Source organism: Canis lupus, chromosome 8, assembly GCF_003254725.2.
Source record: "Canis lupus dingo isolate Sandy chromosome 8, ASM325472v2, whole genome shotgun sequence".
NCBI classification, from domain to species: domain Eukaryota; kingdom Metazoa; phylum Chordata; class Mammalia; order Carnivora; family Canidae; genus Canis; species Canis lupus.
The window spans coordinates 34,644,584-34,663,576 of record NC_064250.1 but is presented as its reverse complement, the minus strand read 5'-3'; the positions used below and the strand labels follow the sequence as shown (position 1 = coordinate 34,663,576).

Here is an 18,993-nt window from a genome sequence, read left to right as displayed (position 1 = left end):
GCACATTCTAAGTTAAACTGGAAGCTCAAAGTTTCTTCAACCACTTCACAAGGGAGTGAAGCTCCGAGGTGCACCAAGTAGAATATAGATTCAAAAGTATTAGATGCGGTAGTGCTATTAGTGAAAAGAATAAAATAAGCACTTGTATAGGAAAAACTCAGAGAAAGGGTCTTTTGTACTTTGATCCCTCTCCTAAAGTGGATACTTCCCTCCATTGATGTCTTTCATAGACCTATCTCCAGGAGACAATGAAATCAGGCAGGCCTGGGGTATTTGTTCTACGAAACAAGGTGCCATAGCACTTAGAGAAGACCAGGGAGACACCCAGGGGGGAGGGGAAAAGATGGAATAGGATACTTATGTTCAACCATAACCTAGGAACAAGAGGAGCCCTCAAGGGCAAGGATGGCAAAATTTGCTACATACGCCACATTCTCCCATCACGTGTCATGGTAGACCTTACTAATTAATTACCGCACTAGTCTTATTGAATCCATTCATAACCTCTGAATGTTTCTCAAAGTGCTCCAGGCTTCAACCCCCAACTGTTCAGAGTTGGTAATCAAGATCAACCTTTTTGCCAACTGCTTGAGGTTATTCACAGTGCACTCAGTCAACCAGGGAAGGAAGCCACAGTCCTAAGGAATACTCAAACAAAGGACATGCATTGATCTGGAGTGTCTCCTGTGCCAGATGTCCCTCAGGGACCTACTGAGCTGGCAATAATGAGAATGGGCAGCTAGTTCTGGATTCTCAGATGTGAGATATAGTAACCTCTTTCCATCAGAGATACAGCTGCCACTGAGACACTCAATGTGTATTTCTATACCTGTAGATTGCAGAATTTTGGAAGTGAAATGGAACTGTGCCTAGCCTATGTGCTTCAGAACACACAGGCAAGGGGCTCAAAGGGCCTCATGCCACATTTAGAGCCCCTGCACCACAATAGTACTGTTGACAAGTACTCTATAACCAAGACTGAGAGCTCCAAGGTAGTTGTGCACTCCTAACTCTGCAATTAACACACAATGGAATCTGCTCTGTACCGGAGCTTTCAAAAGGCATCTGCTTAAGAATTAAGATTTGGGAAGCCAAAGATAGCTGCTCTATGGCAATTGAGAAGCACTGCCCTCCCAAGGAATCCATTCAAACCCAAAACTACAAGTCTTTTCCAGCAACTGGAGCTAAAATAGGAGTGTTCTCTCCTTAGCATAGCACCAAAGTAGGCATGAATGACAAGCACAGAATGAAATCTGGGGGAGTTGCTTGTCTAGCCCTCATTCCAGAGGGAAGATTAGGTCTCCCCAGGACACACTACATCCACTCTCCCCATTACTCCACATTCACTGATGTGTCCAACCAAGATAGCCTACTTTCCTCCAGCTCTATATTGCTACTTTTATTGTTGTTTGAATGATTATAAGTAAATGCAATTACAGGATCATTCTCTCCCACCCTCTTTCAACTTGGTGTTCCCTATTCACAGGGAAAGCAAGGCCTTGGATAAAGGGGTTATTACTCACTGCAGAAATGCACGTGTGAGGAAGCACACATGAGAGATGGTATCCACAAAGCAGATACATAACTGTTTTTACAATGCTATCAAAAACCAAATGGAGTATTTATGGACTTAAGAGTTAACAACTTCCAAATCCAGGAAATGACTTGTACCCAGAAACTAGTTCAGAATTTAGGCAAGGAGGACAGACACACAGTAATCATAAACTCAATTCCTTAACATCCAAAGGAATTGAGGAGTATGAGAGTATAAGAAAGGAGAGAGGCTTTCATGATTTTTATAGATGCTCGAGATAAAGGTACTCTGGTTAGAGGAAGAGAGAAACCAATTGTGGCATGTCTAAGCATAGCCAGTCAGCTTGCTTGTGCAGATGTGCTGGTTCTGCACCTATTAGTTGTCCATCAGGGAAGTGGCCAGTGCCTCAGAGGGACTTCCTGTGTTGGGTGATGGCATAGATCAGTCAAGAGGTTGCTAAAGATGGAAACAATTTGTCGGAGTCTGGGACTGAGGGTGTAAAAAGGCATAGAGGAGAGGAAGAGTGAACCACACACAGAGCAGCTTCCTTTGTAGTCAAGCCAAATAAACATAATGCTGAGTGAATTGTCCACTTTTATATACTGCTAACATTTTGGCTTTTTTGGGTATTTGAATGGAATGCTTTTTCTTTTCCAAACCTTGGGGTTTTCTTCTTTAAATGAGCACTTTCTATTCCAGTAATTTTTACTTCAGTTTGATTTGCTAAGACACACTGGAGAAAACTGAAGAACTTGAATGACAGCTTCTTGTATCTGAAACATTCAAACTTAAGTAAAGTGACTGATCAGGGGAACAAAATACCAGTTCCCTCCCCTCAGAGGATATTAATCCTTCAGATGGTTGGCAACTAATTTGCTGCAGTATAAATTGCTACAACAACTTTGAGAGCAATTAAAGGTGAAAATGGGGATCCCTGGGTGGCGCAGCGGTTTGGCGCCTGCCTTTGGCCCAGGGCGTGATCCTGGAGACCCGGGATCGAATCCCACGTCGGGCTCCCGGTGCATGGAGCCTGCTTCTCCCTCTGCCTGTGTCTCTGCCTCTCTCTCTCTCTCTCTCTGTGACTATCATAAATAAATAAAAAATTTAAAAAAAAAAAAAAAGGTGAAAATGTTCATAGCAAACAACTCTGTAATTACATGACTTGGTGTTTATCCCTGAAAAATTCTTGAACACATGCACAAGGTTGTTCATTGCCATATTTTTTAAAATAATGAAAAACTGCAAATAAGCATTATCCAAAAGGGTATATAATAATTAAACTGTGGTATGGTCATAAAATGGAACATTATATTGCAGTTAAAATGAAGAAAGACTATATATTGTTTATAAATATATACATGCAGAATAAGGTTATAAATGCATGGGCAAGGAAAAGAAAACATAAAAGCCTCCAGAATAGGTCACCTTTGGGCTTCCACTGTTATTTATAATGTTTTGTTTCTTTTTTTAAAACCCATGGTAATTATGATAAAATGTTAGCATTTGGCCAACATGGATGTTTGTTATATTTTGTACTGTTTTACAGCTTTAAAATTTCACAACAAAAATAAAATCACCAACCAGGAAATGGTAGTTTATCCTATGAGTGGAGGGGAAAGTTATCAGAAATTTTTTTAGTTTTCTTCTTTAAAATTTTAGAGAACACCAATTTATCAGAACCCAGAATGTCTGCTCTGGGAATTAGGTTTAAGATTCCCATACCTGTACTAAAATATTCTTTATCTCCTCAACACTGAAGTTTCGTTAGCTTAATTTTGGATATCACACAGCTAGAATGTACTACTGAATTATAATGCTGCAACTCTGAACAAGTTTTGTTGCTCAACAGGGCACCAGTAATTCCAGCTTACTTAACCTAATAAATTACTTATTTGTAAAGTTGACTTGTTTAGTGGAACCTCTTGGTGGTGTATCCTATGACGGATTTTTTTCCTCATTGCATAAAGCAGCAGGAGCAATGTTCTCATCTAAAAATATTTTCAGTTCTTGTACTTTAAAAACTGAAGATATTTTTCAACCACTTGCCTTTTCTAGGCAGCAAAGACAGGATTTAATTTTATTTAAAAACTGACTTGACCACACACATACTCATTTTCCAGAGTTCATCCCATGTTCACAACTGCTTCCAGCCAAGCACAATGATGGGAGCAATTCCAGGGACTATACCTGGTCAGCAGGGACAGAAGCACTTGTGATGGGCATGTGAATAAGAAGAAGTGGAGCAGAGACTTTCTCAGGGTCTCAGTCTTTCTAAATGTAAATTAAGGGTGCTCCTGATACCAGATTAAGGGCTCCATTTAGGAGCTTAGGGACTACATGTTGATCACCACTGCTCAAGAACTTCTGACATAAAGGGGGCCTCTTTTTACCAATTTCTGGTGCTAAAAGCAAAGATTTGCTTGGTTTCTTCCTTTATTTACACTGTATACTCCTAACTTACTATTTCTGCCTCCCAAAGTTTCTGTGGTTACTAAGGCAGAGGGCTTTTGAAATCCTCACTACTGTTCTAAGAAAACTAGGTATCATTATTTAAGAATATGGAGATGAATTCCAGACTTGCATGAGTGTGAACAAGCAGAAAATGAGTTCACGCTACTATTTTGATCATAGTCGCCATCGCTGAAATTGACAGTGGTAACAGCTGTCACGACCATGCCTGAAGTGCTCTGATAACTCTGAAATCATATTATCTCAGTTTTCACAACTACCCTATGATGTTGATCTCATTTAAGAGAGGAAGAGAGAGATATCAGAGAGGTTCGGAAATATGCTAGGATACCTAGTAAATGGTGTCCTCCTTCTTCTGGTTACCCTTCGAATGGCCTTTCACCATGCAAAGTATTTTCTCATAGCTATTACTATTATAATCCAGTTTAGAACAATTATGGGGGCAAACATAATTCAGGGAGCTTGCAGGCAGACCTGTTGGCTGAAAAGGCTTTTGGAGATAACCCACCCCAAGGCAAGTCCTTTTACTTGCAACATCTCAAGACTGAAAAACAGAGGCCTGTACAGAACCAGAATGTAAAACCCCAATGGAAGCCTACAGAACTTGTCCACGATATTTTAGATTTGTTCACTTCTCCGAACACCAAGGAAGATAGATATGTTTTGGTTCATCCTATAGGCAAGTCTACTTTCTTCATTAATGAAGCTGGGTGCCTACTGTCTATCAATATAAAACTATGAGCTCAGCACCATTCTGCACACTTCAAGACAGGGGTTGTAGTAGGCACAGCTAAAATGACAGAACTGGTTATCAATGGGAGGGGGGAAAAAATGCCCCAAATGGATGTCACTGAACAAAGGAATTATAGGAATAGAAGGCACATAAATATTCATGAACCGATCACCCTTTATTAGAATACGGCATTGGTTTAAAGCTGCCAGAAGCAGGGAACCTTGAATTTTCTACTTCAAATCTAAAACTGGGTGTTCATTTTGATAGCACTGGCTTTTGCAATAAAAAGAGAAGAAAGAGGGGCAGCCCGGGTGGTTCAGCGGTTTAGTGCTGCTTTTGGCCCAGGGCGTGATCCTGGGGACCCAGGATGGAATCCCACATCAGGCTCCCTGCATGAAGCCTGCTTCTCTCTCTGCCTGTGTCTCGGAGCCTCTCTCTTTCTGTGTGTGTCTCTCATGAATAAATAAAATCTTTTAAAAAATAAAAATAAAAGAAAGAAAGGAAATGGGTCACTAGCTTTGAGATCACATTACTAGGGGGGAAAGGGGAATAAGAGAAACAGCTTCAGGGGGGTTCTGGGCAGAAAACTGTGGAAATCTCACTGGGGCCAAGATCCTCATGTTTTCACAGTTATTGCCTAAATAGATATATGGTACTGAAAAATTTTGGGTGCTTTACAGATTCACCTTTGTTTTAATGTCACCAGGGAAGAGTGAAAAAATAGAGAGAGGGGGGAAGGGGAGGCAGGGTTGCCTTGACAACACAAACAGTGGTTACATTTTAAATAATATTTATTTTTCCTCCTAATTTCAGTATAAGTACGTGGTGGCTTTGTAATGTTCGAGTTGGCTAGGCTTGTAGGTTTCTGGATAGAGTGAGCCATAAGAGAGATTCTCACAGGAAATGTGAAGGGCGGAAACATAGCAGCAGCCATTTTATACCTCACACATGTTGTCCTTTATCTGCTGGCTCACCTTGTTGGTGTGGAACAGCAGGCGGGTCCACAACTGCTCCACCTTCCCCTGGATCCTCCTTCAGCTTCTCCTGAGCCAGGTGTGTGTGTGCAGAGCTCCATGACTAATGGCTCAGGTTTCTGCATGACACCCACATCAGAGTCAGAAAGTGAGAGAACTGACATGTGCTTCAGTCTGTCTTGTGGACTCCAGCCTATCCTTTCTCTATCCCAGTTTATATCTACCTTCCTTCCCAATTGCCTGCTCCAAGGACATGAAGCTCCAGCAACAGAAAAAAAGACAATAGCCTTATGGAGAGTGCTCAGACAGCTTCCATGATTATGTCAGGGTGAACATCTTTGCTCTGTGTGTCTCTGTCAGTAGTCCTGATTCTCTGAAACCTAACTGATACAAATACATTATATGCACGTTTTTAAAAAGACCAATTTTATTTTTATAGCTGAGGAAAAATATTCCAAAGTGAGGGGGTGAATGTACTGTAGAAAATTTGGGAAATATCCAGAAGGAAAAAAAAAATTTTTTTTTTCAGAAGGAAAAAATTTTAAGTAAATCACCCACAATCCCAACTGTTTGTCTGCCTTCCTCTACCTATATTCTTTTGCAAACTTTTTATTGTATTGATTATAGTTTTATACCTTTTTTAAAACCTTATCATTACATTCTCAGCAGTTTCCCATGCCATTAAAATTTCTTTGAAAACATGACTTTTCAATGGCTACAAGATAGTCTGTTAGGATTGTGTATTATAATATAACCATCCTCTTTTAAGTTGGGTACAATCATGGGCTTTCAGGAACAACATTGCAAAGAATTGCCTCACCCACAGTTCTTGGCCTGCATTTCTCATCACTTCCATGAGATCAACTCCTAAAAGAGGAATGTTTCAGGCTCTGAATACATATTATCAAATGGTTTTGATCACCATCTTCAGGTCAATCAACATTTTATACTTAGGCCAATGTTCAAAATACTTATCAATCAACATGGCATAGACATCAATGAATCAAAATCAATTATGTAATGTGGGAACAGGGTTTTAGGGTCCCCTGTTCTGTCATGCCAGGAGTGAACGCTTAAATTGTGGGGGAACCTGGTAGACTCTTGGGGGAACAGTCAGAGTGTCATGGAGATTTTTACCAGGATGGCTTGAGGCAACTCTTTACCAACTGGAAGTTGGCAATATTTTGACATTTCCATAGTTTCACTGGGGTAATTACACCCAGTGAACATCAGTCTATGTTGGAGTTTCTTTTTCTTTTTTCTTTCTTTCTTTCTTTCTTTCTTTCTTTCTTTCTTTCTTTCTTTCTTTCTTTCTTCTTTCTTTCTTTCTTTCTTCTTTCTTTCTTTCTTCTTTCTTTTCTTTCTTTCTTTTTTCCTTTTTTTTTTTTAACTATGTAATAGTTTCTGCCTTTCTCTTCTCCAGGCTGAATAAACTTCAGTTATTTCACTCTGCCTTGCCCTCATGTTTTTTTTTTTTTTTTTTTCAAAAGTTTAAGCCTCTTTACAAATTTCCTAACAAGTCCTACAAATTGTGTTTAGTGAAGATCAGATGAAGCCAACAGTCTACAGTTGACCTTTTCAGTTTTGGAAAAGGGACAAAGAACAAAGTATAAATCAAGAAGGAAAGTGTACAGTGCATGTGAACATAGTTCAACTGCTGCAAAAAGAGCCAGCAACTAGATGATGGGACAAAGGCATGACTACATCAGGCCTCTCACTGGTGTAACTGTTAGATAGGGCTAAGTGGTGAAGGAACTGTCTGAGTCACACATATCTACCCCCAAAGATTGGTGGCTCCTTCCTCTGTGCATCAGAGTCTGTTGGCTTACCCTTTGTGGGGCTTATGACAAGACTTGGCAATTACTTGATCTTATCTGCTTCTCCTACCAGGATCATCTACTCCAGGAAATTTGATTTACTGGTTTAACCATCCTCAGAATTTAGCCAGGAGTCTGCCCTAAAGGAATATACTTTAGTTGAAGTGCAAACCACCCTGCCCTTCACCAACTGCATGACTTCCTGCGTGAGGCCCCAGGTACTCCAGGCTAGTTGTTTCTTAATGGTTTGGTAAGGAGTTACATACAAATCCTCCTCTTTCAGAGTCAAGGAATATGCAGATAAGGCAGAGAGTCTCAGAGCTTGCAGAGCCACTGTGCTCCAGCTACTGTGCTTCCCTCATCTATTCTTCAGAGAAGTAGAGAGCAAAAGACAGCCCAATCTGATTTCTGATCACTTCTACTTGTACCACTGTCTTCAACCCCTTAGCACTTAGGAGTACAAATGCCAACTGAAATCCATTATCAGGTGAAAACTCAATGGCAGGAAACCAACTCAACTCCTTGTTGAAAGGTCTAGAAATATAATTACTGAAATCTAGTTGCTGCCCTTCTATTGACTTCCTCTCCGAAATCTTGATAGCTAACAAAGTGAATACTTGAAAACCCAAAGCTCACTTTACTGTATGTTTAAACAATTATAGTAAAGAAAGCTTCTCTTCCTTCTCAGGTCTTCCAGGTCTAGTGCCCAACCACTGCTTGGCATTAGGATACTGGGAACAACTAGAGGATAAACATATCATCTCACCTCCTTGTTTTACAGCTTGTTTCTTTGACAATTGTTTAGAAAGCTGATGGTTCCATTTGTCTTAATTCTACCACTTTAGCATATGTTCCTTTAAATGCAGGAGGGTCTCAGCTCTCAAGGAACTGAAAGAACTGTATCCTGATGACTGTACACAATAGAATTTTAATCTTTGTGTGTGGTGAAAGAAGAATTGCTTTTTGTGGAGAAGAGTGGGGAAGTGGTCCAATTAGGATATGCAAAGCAAATGAAGGGAGTGAATAAAAAGTATCAACTGAATTTTCAGCCACTTTTCCTAGATGTCTTCAGAATGTACCTAGCACCAGATCAGCACTTTGCACAAATCACAACTCCACTGCAGCCAGATTAGGTAAGATTCTTAAAGGATTTAATTAAACTACAGTCAAACACATACTCAGCAGCAGAGTAAAAATTCACCTTCTCCACAGATGACCTGAAAAGATGTAGAAATGCAATATGAAGAATCCAAAGCCATTTACTTAAAACTTGGCTTTTGAGATCAGAAACAAAAGGAAAGAAATTGGTGCACTCATCAAATTCTGATCTTTGCCTCAAATACCTGATGACACTACAGCTAATAGTGCATAAACACCATTCACCTACTCTTTAAACTTGGAAGCTCAAGGACGGGGAGCAAGTATTTTTTGGATATGTATAAGGGATGGGAGAGTGACAAACTAGTGCAATTGCTCCTGTGAAGAACTGCAATTAAAGATTTCTGCCAGTGCTGATAAGATCGCTGTCGCCATGATACAGTGTACACACCATTTTATTCTCTCTCCAAAGCCCTCTCTTACTTTTCCCAGGGTTTAAAAATCATGTTAACAATAAGCAAATACAGCATGGCCAGATGCCTTTCGTGGTCAGATGGTTCATTGTTTAAAAAGTTTCAGTTTAAAATCCAAAAGATTGTTAACAGATGCAGTTTCTGGCTAGAGACTGGGAAAAACCTCACTTAAACAAAAGAGTATGTTGTGATTGGAACGAAAAAGGGAATTACCTTTAAAGATAAGAACCACAAACATTTCCTATTTGAAAATACCTCCAGCTCCACCAACAGGACCTTTCTGTGGTCCTTTCACTAAAGTTTAAAAAATTTGACAGTGAATTGCTACATGACAAACCATGACTGACCAACCAGTCCAGTTGTTTTTTATAGATTTGTTTGGACTTTCAACAAGGCTGCAACATCCATCTCTTACTCTCCCCCGGATTACTCAATTAGGCAAACCTCCAATTAATTTCTTTCCAATTCTTTTAGCCCCAGAAATACTTTTGCTGCTCTCATTTTGGCTCTGGAAATGGGTTTTCAGCTAGAGATGTAGATAGAGGCAAGTGTGAGAAACAAGCACAGAGCTTGATAAGCAGACGGCTGCTGCCGGGACTCAAGTCACCATTGGGTGGAAAACAGCCACTTGGCGGAGGAAGGCCTGGCCCCCATCATCAGTTCCCAGTCTCATTTGCCTCCACAACTGCTGTGCACTTTTATACACAAAGTCTGCTTTTCACCAACTCATGTGTCTGTTTCTGTTGGCTTTCATGAGCCCTTACTCTATGGCTTCACTATGTGTGAGAATGTCTGTAATGCCTTGGGTTCTAATCTTGAGAGATAGAAAAACCTAAGAAGCCATGAGTGTGTAACTTTCCCTTGGCCTGAGAAAGGGATGTGGTTTGGCTTGCTGATGACAAGCCTGATTTGAAAAGGCTACCTAAGATATAGTCCAAGGAAAACAACGTGTTCTTAGGCATAAAGATGGCCACCATGTGCTCCATTTTGAGAATGGGCAACCTTCCCTTAGGAGATCACATTGCATGAAGTGAGGTAAACATCATGTCCTTTTCACACTTAGGTTTTTGTTCTCTTATGCATTGTATTATTTCCCTATTACAGTACCCCGAAAGGTCAGTTTCAGACCAAACACATAGCAGACTTTTAACATTTTGAGAAGCTCTGATCAAGAAAATCCTTAATTTAGCAACATTATCACCCATTTTAAAGTGAGGCAGATCTATGACCCATGGGAATCCCTAGAGTTAAAATGGCTTTCCCACTCAGCCATGATTTGGCTGTCACATAAGGAGTCCAGGCTGAGGAACAAAGCTAGCGGGAAAACTGCATTTCCAAAGATCTGTGCAGTCTGGCCAGGTAATAGTAGGAAGGGCCCATCCGTCAAGAAATGGGATTCTGAGGCCAGTGGCCACATCCATATCTATCCTCCAACAAAAAGGCAACCTCACCGTGCGCACATGAGACAGGGTTTGTTAGGGGATTTGATAGGCCTGGAAATTGAAAAATGAGCAGCAGCTGCAACTCCAAGGTCATTACTATCCTCCAGGGTTTGCCTTTTCTAATCTAAGGGACAGTAGTTTCCATGATTAACTTTCAATTGCTGTCAAGGGTGTAATAAAATCTGGGAAAGAAGAAAACTTTCCCCTCAGTAAGCTGCTCCCATTTTCCTGCCCTTTCCTTTCCTCCAGTGTATAGATTCTCAATCCTCACTTCATATTGTTTCCTAATTTTGAGAAAAAACTCAGCATTTGGATGAGCCAAAATAGGCAATGTCCTACGTACACACAGGCACTTGAAGATTTTTCCTGCTCAGTTCCAGGGGCTAAGTCTTTAAGATGGCCTCGTGAAAAGGTCCCTTGTTTTCAAAGAATATACAATATCATCACTTTCGGAACTGAACACTTCTTATTTTTAATTTACAATTCTTTCCCAATGTGTAATATCTGTTTCCTGAGTCATGACAATCAGTTCAACAAAAGAGATACATGTACAAAAGGGAAAGAGGACATAGTCATTCACAAACACATTTTCTTGGTTACTATAGATTAGAAATCCTTAAGACTACAACTTGGTCTGACCTGGTAGCAACTCAGAAATCATAAGAGAAGTTACAGCTGGACACATGTCTCAGCAAAGGCCCCCAGAACCAAACCCCACACATAGTTTCATCAATTTTAACTGCTCAGGGGGAAAACTAATCGTGCTTTACATTTTTCTGACAGTTCAACATAACACTAATGACAACTTAGTCGTTCACTCATCATACACTTATTTCAATGTGTCTGATGCTGGAGTTACAAAGATGAGTTAAGGCATGATGCCTCACCCACAGAGGCACAAAGTGTGGCTAGAGAGGGACATGTGGAGGCTCACTACTACAGAGATGTTCCTGCAAAGTATGGCACAGCAACCATACAAGGCAGCAACGAAGAGGCAGTGGTGCTGAGACAGTCACGTGGGCAACTGGCCTCAAAATGCATGCTAGTCACATAAAAAAAGATTTCTCTGATCGAAACTGTGTCTTGAAAAGAAATTGGATTGCTACAGTTTATTCTTATTTCCTTGGAGGCAAGAGTGTCTATTGCTTTAGAGAGAGGTAACATTTCCCTGGGGTGCATAGCCTGCCCTTCCTGCTTATCCCATCTTGATTCAAATTTCTATTGGAACAGAAGAAAAAATGGCAAAAGATGGCCAAGAACTTGATTAGTTCCACAGTTTTAAAGATGGCAGAGGGAACTTTATTGCAGGAGATACAGTCCATGGGGTAATGCCTAGTACCATGAGTGCTGACATCCATTCTCCCTTCTCCAAAGGTAAGAGAACCAGAATAAAAACTGCTTTCCTTGCAGGTGAGGCCATGTAGCTAACAGTGAGATGTGAGGAGAGTTCAGGTGGACGACTCCCAGGACATGGCCCTACGAGGGGAGGTGGAGAAGTCTGTGCCTTCTTCCCTTTTCCTTAGTTTGGAATATGAAATGGCCAGAGAGATCCTTGGACCATGAGGACAAAGCCACGCCTTAAAGGCGCTGAAATGCAAAGGTGCTTGCAGGTGGGAAAGGAGGACTAGGACCCAGAATACTACTCAATCTACCAAGATAACAACTTTTATGTAAAGGATAGAGGGAGAACTTTGATTTTTGTGTACGCCACTATTATTTTGGGTCTTAGCTGCATAGGATTAGAAATAATGGTTACAGGTGTGGGGGATATGGTGTTGGCACGGTGCCATGTAGCTACCAGGCCACAATCTGGTTTGTATGTTACAAAGAGTGGTCTGAATTTCGGTAGTGAAATGGGAGCAAAGGGCATGAAAAATGATAATTTTCCAGTTTAACCATAAACATAATGATTTTCTTACCTTTTTCTTGCTACAGTATATTTGCCATTTTTTCTCAGCTGGAAGTGCAAACATGGCTTCCCTGTGTTTGTCTGTCAGGTCAAGTTCATCCTGAGAAGAAAAATAGTAATTAGTATTTCATAGATTCAATGCCATTCCTATAGGAGAGGTTATCAGCACCAATTAGGGAAAAGGGGGGGAAAAAAGCGCCAACATACATTTCAGTGAACTTGGAAAAGACTGAGAAGGTAAGGTGTATGTTGCCATCACTAAGAAAGCATATATCCCTGGCATGGGGCTGAGCGTGGCAATAAGAACAAGGCTCACCCCACACTTATTGAAGGATGTGGTAAAGTGGGCTGAGCATAGACAGAAGGCCCTGAGCCAGTGTGTGCTTCTGTAAAGGACCCAGGGAACATTAAAGACCATCAGAGCTCCAGTGCTTGGAAGGATTACTCATACTACAGGGGCGGGATTGTGGGAGGAGGCTCCACAAACACTGAGTATCAGGCTGGACCTGAAGAACATGGACACGATGAGAGGAGGACAGCAACAGAAAGGCAGAGATTGCGAGAACAGACTAGGTGTGTTTGGGGGACAGTGACCGGCTTAGCTGAGGTACTGGAATTATGCAAAGAGAATCATCACTTAAAAGGTTTGGGAGGTGGAGAGTGACCAGTTTGTGAAAAGTCTTAAATGTCAGAATAAAGGAGCTATTCTCTTGACCAAGGAGAGCAAATGAAGGTTATGAGCAAGCGCATGGCATCTTCATTGCTGCAAACCCCACTAAGATTTATTCACCACTTTATGGGCCAAGCATTGTGTGTAGGCATTGTCTTGGTTCCCACAACAAACCTGAGTTCCACTCATTATTACATTCTCGTGTAGTAACAATGTCTGTTGTAATATAGCTGGGGGAAGTTGAGGTGGGAGTTTGGGTAAGTAGCTTGCTCCAGACCACACACCTGGTAAAGATGGGGCTGGTTTTCAGCCTGCAGCTGTCAAACTCCAGAACCCAGACTCAGCCTCTCAGATCAGTGTCTGGGAACATTAATTTTACAGTGGAGTGGAGCTTAGATTGGACACTAAGGGAAGGCAATCTACAAACACCCATAACTAATGAATAACAACAAGAGGATAATGAATATAAAGTGCTTAGAGAAAAGCTCTTGGCATTTTATAACTCAATCATCCCTGGTCTGTGTTACTGGTATTGAGCATCTGGTACATTTCTATTACTATAGGGAAAGTTATCTAGTTGAGGGTGCAGACGGTTGGGTGTAAGATAATGAAAAGATGCTGTAAAATAAGGCTCAATGAGGTTGAGATCCTTGGGGAGCATAAACATGTCCCCCCTCTGAATGCTTTGGTATATAAATGTAATGCTACCACTTAGACACGGGCTTCACATGTCATACTCCTACCTCCATTTATCAAGTCCTGTTATTTCTTTCTTGAAAAGCGTCACGATTTTTCCTTTTTTTTTTTTTTTTTTTTTTTTTTGATTCCCAGTGAAACCAAATCACCCAAACTTTAAGCTCTCATAACCACTCCATGGTTCCTGGCAATAGCCTCCCCACTGTTCCTCCTTGTCTTTCCCATCCTTCCTATGGTACACTCAGAATTCATTAAAGCAGTGGGGATCCTCAGTTTGCCTTTGAGACTGTTGATTTAAAACTCCAACTCAGGGGTTCCTGGGTGGCTCAGTGGATGAGCCTTTGTTTCAGGTCATGACCCTGGATCCTGGGATCGAGTCCCACATTGGGCTCCCTGTGAGGAGCCTGCTTCTCCCTCTGCCTCTGTCTCTGCCTCTCTTTGTATGTCTCTCATGAATAAAAAAAATAAAATCTTTAAAATAAATAAAATCCCAACTTACTTTGCCAGGCTTGCTTCTGGTTATCCCTTCTGCCCTATTCTGTTAACACCTGTACCTCCCTCCAAGGCCCAGCCACTCAGGGCCTGATAAGGTGCAAGCTTCCTAGGGAAGTTCTTCATCTCATTAAGCCTCTACTTCCTCATCTCCAGGATGGACATATCATTTATTTTGCAAGGCTATTGTGAAGATTAGCAACATGGACTAAGTATGGGGTAATGCTTGGCACAGGGAGGGTAGCTGGGTGGCCGCACTATTGTTATTTCTCTCGTCATTTAGACTTAAATCAGGTGCTCTTTTAAGAGCAAGGTAAACAGTTAGGTCAATAAAATACACACTCACACACCCACACACTATTACACTCTTACCACAAGAAACTAGTTAAGAATTTTAACAATGAACAATCAGGGAAGGAATGTAAAATATTTACAGAAAATTCTATTATGAGGGAACATGCTAAAAATATTAAGATTTTTGGCATGCAACCATTATATATGTGAATTGATTATTTTTCTTTCTTCCCTTTTTAATTTCCTATAAGTCATACTTGCTCTCGCCTATTGATGAATGAGGAAAATAATGTGACATCAATCACTTCCCAACAATTAGGGTTTTTTTTTTGTGTGTGGGGGGGCGGTGGTAGTCAGGTCAGTTATTCAAACAGCTCAATAATAATGGTGCTTAGTTTGGGAGAAAAGTTTGTGATTTGCGAGAGAAAACAGCATTACTCATGTTGCATCTTTTACTACACTACAGCAGTATGCTTTTGCAGAGCAGAGGTATAAAGAAACAGGTGAATCCTAAAACCTAGATATTCATAGCAAAGATTATTAATGTTATGATGTTTTACTGTTAGAGGTAGAAAAATGCTTCCACAGTTGAATTAGGACTTAGAAGCAGATGGTTTTATGCAATAAAAGAATTTCCATAAAGTAAAAATTAAAAATTGCTATAGGGTCTTTGGATATAATTTTGAATTACAGTAAGAAAACAGAGTAGGGGCTCCTGGGTGGCTCAGTCAGTTAAGCATTGGACTCTTGATTTCGGCTCAGGTCATGCATGATCTCAGGGCCTTGAGATCCAGCTCCACATTGGGCTCTATGCTCAGCATGGAGCCTGCTTAAGATTCTCCCCCTCTTCCCTTGCAGCACCCCAATCCCCCAGCACATGTTCTTTCTTTCTCTCTCCCCACCATCCCTATCATATAAATAAAATAAATAAAATAAATCTCTTTAAAATAATAAAAAAATGTAAAGAAAAAGAAAATGGGGAAAAAATAAAAGAATATTGGTAATAGTTAACAAGTATTGAGCACTTCCTGTGTGCTCGGCAGTACTATTTTATATGAATTAATTTATTTTCACAATAATCCGATAAGATGAGTGTTGTTATCCCATCTTCCAGGAAACTGAATCATAGAAAGATGAAGTACCTTGATCAAGGTAATAAAGCTAGTAAATGGTGGAGGAGAACTTGAGTCTAGGCTGTTTACGGAGCCCACGTCCTTAACCACTACGCTGTCCATTCTATTGATCATTCAACAGGTAGGTAGAATCACAGCACAGATGCAAATATGAAACTGTATCCATCTGCCACACTCACAGCCTACAGTGTCTATTAGCAGAAAGAAGAGGATATTGTTGTCAGGCATTCCTGAGTTCCAGGTCTGGCTTTCACGAGTTATGCAAACTTGCACAAGTGACTTAACCTCTGGACTTCAATTTCTTCATCTGAAAAATCTGATAGAATTCTCTCGAGGATTCATTCAGGCAACCAAAATTTTTTTTGGAGTGTTTATTAAATGCCAGGCATTGTGCTAGGTGCAAGGGACAAAAAAGTATCACAGAGCTCATATTCTTGAGCAAGAAGAAAGGAAATCAAATAATCACATGAACCAAGATACGATCACACAGGAAGCTGAGCTCTGACAGTCCATCTGTTGTGGAGAAAGGTAGGGCAGTGAAGGTTGTCCCAAGGAAGTGAAGCGAAAGCTGAGAGATGAATGGGAACTAAATAGGTAAAAAGCAGCACAGTGAACAGTAGCTTTGAAGGATACTATGACCTTTGATCTTTCTCATAAGAGCAACCTGAGGTCACTGGCAGATTCTAAGTAAGAATGACATAGATTAAATTAGATAATGGCTGGGAATGCCTCGGCACAAGGCCCAGAGTGTAATAGACACCCACCCCCCCTCCATTCCAAAAGTATCTCTGCTCTGACTCATTTCATTTTAATAATATGGCTGAATCAAGCATGCAAGACTCTAAGAGACTATCACAGCTTTAGTGATCAATCAACACTTACTCGCTGTCCTACCCATTCCAGGACCATGGCCAGACATTATAAAGAATACAAAGATGAATAACAGACCTTGATTTTATGGAATTTAAGAATTTAGTTAGGAAGACAAGATGATAGCTTTAGTGATTCCTTTTCTTTTCAGGATAGATCCAAAATTCCTTAGCAGGTAGGTAAAGGCACTTTGTGATATGCTAACTTGTCCCCTTTCCTCTTCTTCCGCCACCACCGCCGCCACCACCACCACCACCAGCCACCTTTTGGCACTTCTAATCACAGTTACCTACTTCTGAAACTTTTGCACACACTATTCCCCTTTTTTCAGAGACCCCTTCCCACCGCACCTAAGGATCAGTCCTATTCATCAAAGCTTTTACAAGGTGTCACCTAGTCCCCTTCAGATAGCCTTTCCTGGAGTGAGCAGCTCCCCTATTCTCACCTCTCTTACAGCATTTATCACATTGCTACTGTCATGTTACTGGGATGTCTAACGCCTATCCTGGACTCATTCCCAGAGGGAAGAAACTAAATTTGTTCTATTATCTTTGCCATTAATTGACTAACTATTGTTCTGAAACAATACCTGACATAGCTGGACTGCCGCCCCTCCCCCCCAAAAAAAAATAAGGGGAGGGAAGGTGGAGAGGCTGGGAGGAAGAAAAAGAGGGAGGAAGGGAGGGGATTATTGTAGGAACTAGTAATCATTAGTGTATTTGGAATATTAACACCCCTCCCCCTTTTCTGGTCAGTACAATGTACATACAGTGTAACATATGATCTTTTTTTTTTTGAAAGAATTTATTTTTTATTTTTTAATTTTTATTTATTTATGATAGGCACACAGTGAGAGAGAGAGAGAGGCAGAGACACAGGCAGAGGGAGAAGCAGGCTCCATGCACCGGGAGCCCGACGTGGGAATCGATCCCGGGTCTCCAGGATCGCGCCCTGGGCCAAAGGCAGGCGCCAAACCGCTGCGCCACCCAGGGATCCCTAGAATACAATTTTCCGTTTGGCAAGAGTATACACTGAAGTGGTTGTAGCACTCTACATTTGAAGAAACTGATTGTATCATCTTATTCTCCATTAGCAATATATGGCAGTCCACGTTACTCCACCTTTTCACTAAAAATTGGTGCTATGTCTTTTTAATTTTAACCATCTAGTTTAAGCAAAGAGTTATTTCAATGTAGTTTTAGTTTGCATTTCCCTGATAACTGATGCTGAATATAACCACTTCATGTGGTCACTCCCATGTGTTCTTTTGTGAACTATCCAAGCCCAATTTTATTGAGTTAAAAACATTACATATTTTGGAAACAGCTCCTTTGTCCTAGGTATATAGAGACTATTTCTCCTAGCCTACAGATCGCCTTTTTATTTTGTTAATCTATTTTGATCACTGGGTGTTTTAATTTTAATAATGTCTAATTTGTTAATCTTTTCTTCTAGAATTAGTGCTTTTTGTCTTCTCTGAGGGATCTTTGCAACTTGCAGGTCAAGAAGTATTCTACGGTTTCTCATGAACATTGCCTAGTTTTACTTTCAGTTCCTATGTTTGAATCTTACTGCATATCTCATAGACCTGACTCATGGGGTTCCTCTTTAAATATAAAATTGCTGGATGGTTTTTGCCTTCTCTCTTTACCACCTACTTGCACTCATTCAGACACATTGCTGGACAAGGAGGGGAATAAAATCACAGTTGACAGAGGAGGAAAAAGAACGTAATACAAACTAACTTGAAAATCGCCTTAATATATTAGGTCCTTCAAGCTCTGATACTACTTCAAGTAATATTACAGATTACAGAGATTTTTCATTTTGATACTTAATTCAAATATTGAAAAAGGCCACCATGGAAAACAAAACAGGATCACTATATGATTATTACATGAGATTTTTAGAAAAACTACATCTATGGGGCAGAAAGCAGATTAATGGTTGTCTGGGGCTAGAGGCAGGCAGAGATGACTGCAAAAATGGACAAGGTGGTAGAAATGTTCTGGAGGAGGGCTGTGGCAACTGCTGCACAGTTGCACACATTTACTAAAACTCACTGAACTGTACACTTACAATAGGTGATTCTATAGCACGTAAATTACATCTCAAAAAGCTGCTAAGGAAAAAGAATCAAGCTTGATTGTTGGAGCCCCAACGAAAACAAAAAATTCAGAGTAGAGATAACCTTGTGTACTCCATAAGGAAAGAAATTTCTGATTGAACATTAGATAAACCAAAAAGTTGGCTTAGAAGAGAAACTGACTTGAAAAAAAAAATGTAAAGAAAGGAAAAATGTGGGCCCCTTTAAGATAAGTAGTTTGCTATGGGAACTGTTAAAATTTCAGATACAATTTTTGTTTGAAACCAAAGATCACTTCTATGA

General features: G+C 40.5%; 1 protein-coding gene across 6 annotated transcripts in view; it reads right to left on the bottom strand.

Moving 5' to 3' along the window:
• Positions 1-18,993, bottom strand: part of DAAM1 (dishevelled associated activator of morphogenesis 1) — a 167,058-nt gene that overhangs the window by 68,842 nt on the left and 79,223 nt on the right. For all 6 annotated transcript variants that reach the window (XM_025443738.3, XM_025443737.3, XM_049113628.1 and 3 more), the window contains exon 3: positions 12,460-12,549. In XM_025443738.3, the coding sequence (XP_025299523.1) occupies positions 12,460-12,549 (90 nt within the window). The remainder of the gene's footprint in view (positions 1-12,459; positions 12,550-18,993) is intronic.